Source organism: Aptenodytes forsteri, unplaced genomic scaffold (genome assembly GCF_000699145.1).
Source record: "Aptenodytes forsteri isolate BGI_AS27 unplaced genomic scaffold, ASM69914v1 Scaffold208, whole genome shotgun sequence".
NCBI lineage: Eukaryota > Metazoa > Chordata > Aves > Sphenisciformes > Spheniscidae > Aptenodytes > Aptenodytes forsteri.
In genome coordinates, this window is record NW_008794963.1 from 1,827,546 (window position 1) to 1,832,512 (window position 4,967).

The 4,967-nt window shown below is 36.2% G+C and overlaps 1 protein-coding gene across 1 annotated transcript in view; it reads left to right on the forward strand.

Moving 5' to 3' along the window:
- Positions 1-4,967, forward strand: part of TMEM67 (transmembrane protein 67) — a 30,489-nt gene that overhangs the window by 18,951 nt on the left and 6,571 nt on the right. The window contains exons 17-21 of the mRNA XM_009275463.1: positions 175-261; positions 983-1,082; positions 1,184-1,323; positions 3,834-3,974; positions 4,457-4,537. Coding sequence (XP_009273738.1) covers positions 175-261; positions 983-1,082; positions 1,184-1,323; positions 3,834-3,974; positions 4,457-4,537 — 549 coding nt within the window. The remainder of the gene's footprint in view (positions 1-174; positions 262-982; positions 1,083-1,183; positions 1,324-3,833; positions 3,975-4,456; positions 4,538-4,967) is intronic.

Sequence of the window (4,967 nt, forward strand, 5' to 3'; positions counted from 1 at the left end):
TTAGGATTCATTGTACTTGCAGTCTGCTTAACAGTCTCTTAAAATATTTTACAAATTCAAAATGATTGCACATTAAATATTGATCTTTTTCTGCAAAACGTTTTTCACACTTAGCACTTAGTATGTTGTTACATATGCCATCTACACTGTTCCAATGTAACTTCTCAATTACAGGCTCAGCAGTTTGTCTCTGTCCTTTTACCGCTTCCATCTCAAGAAGAAGATTTTGTTACATATATAGCATGTGCGTTTAGTTTAAAGGTAAATATTATTTTCCTCCTGTAGATTTTCAGTAGGCTTGTTTTTAACATCTTGTACAGTTCATTTTATTAGTGTATAGATGTAAACAATTATTTTATTCTAAGAATTAAGTCATTTTTCCATAGACATTTATTTTGTGGAGTCTTTAAAGGGAAACAAATGTCTAAGGAAGATGATCTATGGAAAATTATTCTTTCAAGGATAAAGATGTAAAGAAACCCAAACAAAATAACACCATATCAAGAAAGCAAGTGCTTTCTTTTAAAGCAGAATGTAAGTGCTGTCAGTTCCTGATTAAAAAGAAGACAGATTAAAATAATTCTGTTCAAGCATATTTGTAGAATTCAGAGATCGGTATTCTGTCTTCATGGGACACACAAGTATTTTATTAATTACGAGTATTATATTGAATTGGAATTCATAATACAGGTTAATATGTTATAGGAAAATACTTAGTCAATTTTTTTTTAATTTGTTACTTTGCTGTATTTTCTTCATTATTTTGGACATTGCCACATGACTTACCATTACTCCAAGCTTTTAAATTAAAAAAAAAAAGGTACATCAAAAGTTGGTAACAAAGTTGCAATCTCATCTCAAGTATAGTCAAGTATATTACCTGTTACGTTTAATGAATGACATGTGCAATGACTGTTTCTTCATCTTTGTCTATTTTCTGTTGCTGTCCTTACTTGTTATATTTCTCCTTTTTCTCTCTTAGGTTCTGCAGTTCTTACAATTGCTGGTTTCACAACTCGCTATAGATATTTTCTTTATTGACTGGGAAAGACCTAAGGGCAAAGTTCTTAAAGCAGTTGAAGGTAACTCAAACTATGCTTGTTTGTATGAACAGCTTTGGTTAAATTCGAGTATTACTCTCAAGTATTAAATTTCAGAGCTTTATTGTATGTATTCTTTTTAGGTGAAGGTGTTATTAAAAGTGCTGCTGCACCTGTGAGCATATGGAGGACATATTTTATAGCAAATGAATGGAATGAAATTCAGACAGTGAGGAAGATAAATCCCCTCTTTCAAGTGCTTGCAGTTCTTTTTTTTCTGGAGGTATTATTACTACATTTATCATTGTTACTGTTATTAATTTTTTATGATTCACAACCAGGCTGTAACATAAGAGTCTGGGTTTTAATTCTTGCATTCTCTGTGGTAATAGTGGATGACCTTCAAGTTCACTTGAAAACGTTACTTAGTAAAATAATTATTTTAACACATTTTTTAATTTATATGTATGTATGTATAGGTCATTGCAATATTTCATTAAGGAAGACTTAGAAAAAGAAACCACCAACCTTTATTTACCTTAGAGACCTTTGTTAGTTTTGTTTGTTTTTTTTAAGGTAATGAGTTACTCTAAATGGCTTAAGAGAGTGATAAATCTGTGTACACACTCAATTCTTTATTTGCCTACTGGGTCCCTCCTGCCACAGCCTACAGCTTTGTTTCTGGTTTCATATTTATCTGAACTGAGCTTCTTTCCTGCTAATTTGCTATAGTGACCTTTTATAAAGCAGGAAATGAAATGTGCCAGTTCTGTTCCTGATGGCATAACACAAGGCAGTGTGCCTTCAGTTACAGCTTAAGGATATGTGAGAAATTGTACTTTAGCTTTTCAAAAACATTTTGGTTTCTTTCTTCTGTATTTTGGTAAGTACTTTTATTTTGGGAAGTATTCTTAAAGCGTGTAGCATACAGTTGTTTATGTGAGGTTCTTCTACATATTTTCAATATTTTTATTCATTTTTATATTTCTGTTCTTAAATTTCCTATTTTTCTTTTAAATTATATACAGTAAAAAACCCCAAACTTTCCTTATTCACTACATCAGTATATTTGCTGTTGGTAAATACTGGCTAGGAACAACTTCTGTGCCATGTTACAAGGAAGGAATGGGAGAAAAGAGAGCACGTATTCCCAAAACTAACTAGTCTCCTCAGGTTACTCTTCATAGGCTCCTGGTATTACTATAATGGAGAGGCTACTCTTAGTAGAGAGTGATTAACATCTTGCTCTATAATTCCTGCTATGAATTTCACTCTGGACATTCCCTTTTTCGCCACTGATGGTGAAGGAAGTCATGAAAAGTATCTAAATAGGCTAAAATTGGTGTTTGTGACAACCTCAGATAATCTTTATAACTTTCATTGTCATGCTGGAGTTTGGAATGTAGTTTCCCTAGAAGTATAATGCACGGGGGGCATTCAGCTGCTCACTACAAGGGGGAACTTCTGTATTGCTCAAAACCTGTCTTCTTGGATTACCAATTTTGATAAAGTGACTGTTCAGTTCTCATTGATCATGGTGACAGGCTGCACACTAGTAGAAAACAAGCCAGGAAAAATAATAGTTGGAGGAAGTTGGAAAGCATCTCCCTCCCCTCAGGCCTCGTGTCTGGCACCAAAGCAGCCGCTTGGTTGGCACTGGTCGCCGTGGCAGTGTTGACTACATGGCTAGTGCAGATAGCACTCTGGCATCGAAAGTGAGCTTTTCAGTATTGTATTGGATCTGGCTGGGATGGAGTTAATTTTCTTCATAGCAGCCCATGGAGTGCGGTGTTTTGGATTTGTGGCTAAAACAGCGCTGATAACTCACCAGTGTTTTGGCTATTGCTGAACAGCGCTTGCACAGCGTCAAGGCCCCCAGCGAGTAGGCTGGGGCCGCGCAAGAAGCTGGGAGGAGAACAGGACAGCTGACCCCAACTGACCAAAGGGATATTCCATACCATATACCATCATGCTTAGCAATAAAAATGGAGGGGAGGGATTTTCTGGGGACTGGCTGGGCATCGGTCTGCTTGTGGGAGGGAGGTAGTGATTGCCTTTGCATCACTTGTCATAGGGGTTTTTTTCACCTTCTTTTTCCCTTTTCTTTGCTTATTAACTGTCTTTATCTTCACCCACAAGTCTTCTTGCTTTTGCTTTTCCTGTTCCCCATCCCGCTGTGGTGGGGGTCAACCCACCTCAAATATGTTTCTGGTACAGCTTCAGTTCTGAATGATTTTAATAAAATTTTCACCTCTTAAGTGTTCCAAGACATAGTGTTTCTCTCATCTTTTTTATTTGGGAACTTTTTCTAGATTGTTTGTTTAAAATAGATTCAGCTATAAAGACAGTGAAGGGAAATATATATATATTCAATAAAAACAAAAAAATCCATTTATTACAGTTGCAAAACAGATAAAAAATTTGTTTTAACACTGGAATATATAGGACCAAAAAGCTGAAATTTGGCAGAAATAATATCCCTATGCAGTCTAACAGTAGAATCCTTTGGAGTTTTTCAGTAAAAATTAATGTTGACTTGTCATGAGATTTAGGTGCGTATATTTTTGAATTTATGTATCAACACATATACGTAGAGTTTATGTTTTTAATTATGTTTCTCAGTAATAACACTGGATCACACAATTGAGCTCTATCCTAGTGAACATGCTACTATTCCCAGGTCCATTTTTCCTAATTTTTTCTTCTTACTTCCTGTTATGATGGAAACAACAGGGTCATAATTAATACTATTCATTGCCTCATGTCGTTATACTGACCTTCTTATCTCTTCAGGTGGTGGGATTTTCAAACCTGGCTTTAATGGATTCTTCTTCCAGTCTTACAAGAAGCAGTGAGAGTTACATAGCTCCTTGGAGCCGCATTTTAAGATTTGGTGTGTCTGCTGCACTCTGGCTAGCCATTGCCTTCTTACAGGTATGTGAAACACATGACATACTGAATTATAATTTTTAGGCTGGTTCTTGGAAGCTGGAATGTATCACTAGGCCATCCATACTACATATCATAGCATTGGGTATATTCTTAACTGTTTTGCTTGATCTAGACTTTTAGCTGCTTTAGCATGGTACACCTCTAGGACTCAAAATTAATCTTCTGAGCTATGAGACATCTTACTTTGTAGTCAGAATTTTAATCCTCTCCAAGATGTGAATTTATGCAACTACTTTGTTTTGTTTTTAACAACTTTGAAGCATCTCCCAAGTTCAAAATGAAAAGCATGTTATTGCTACACTTTACTTCTTAGAGGAAGGATGTCAATCCCATTTCATAGAGTCCAATGCAATGGTGGCCACTACAGAAGTCTGTAATTTGTGGGTGTTAAACTGTGAAGTTAATTGCTTAATAAAGTCAAAGCTGATGAACTAATAAAAGAAAATTTGGTTGATTTATTTCAGATTACATTTTTTTCTGTGTTTTATGAAAGATTTATTGAAGATAAGATAAGCCAATTTGTTGATTTGTGTTGCATGAGCAATGTAAGTATTTCTTTGTCTCATTTGTACAGTGGCATTTTTAATAGACTAATATATATGATAGTGTCCTGGTTTTGGCTGGGATAGAGTTAATTTTCTTCCTAGTAGCTGGCATAGTGCTGTGTTTCAGATTTAGCATGAGAATAATGTGATAACACACCGATGTTTTAGTTGTTGCTAAGCAGTGTTTATACTAAGTCAAGGACTTTTCAGCTTCCCATACTCTGCCAGCGAGGAGGTGCACAAGAAGCTGGGAGGGAGCACAGCCAGGACAGCTGACGCAAACTGGCCAAAGGGATATTCCATACCATATGACATCATGCTTAGTATATAAACTGGGGAGAGTTGGCCGGGAGGCAGTGATTGCTGCTCAGGGGGGACTGGCTGGGCGTTGCTTGGCAGGTGGTGAGCAGTTGCGTGACTTGTTTTGGGG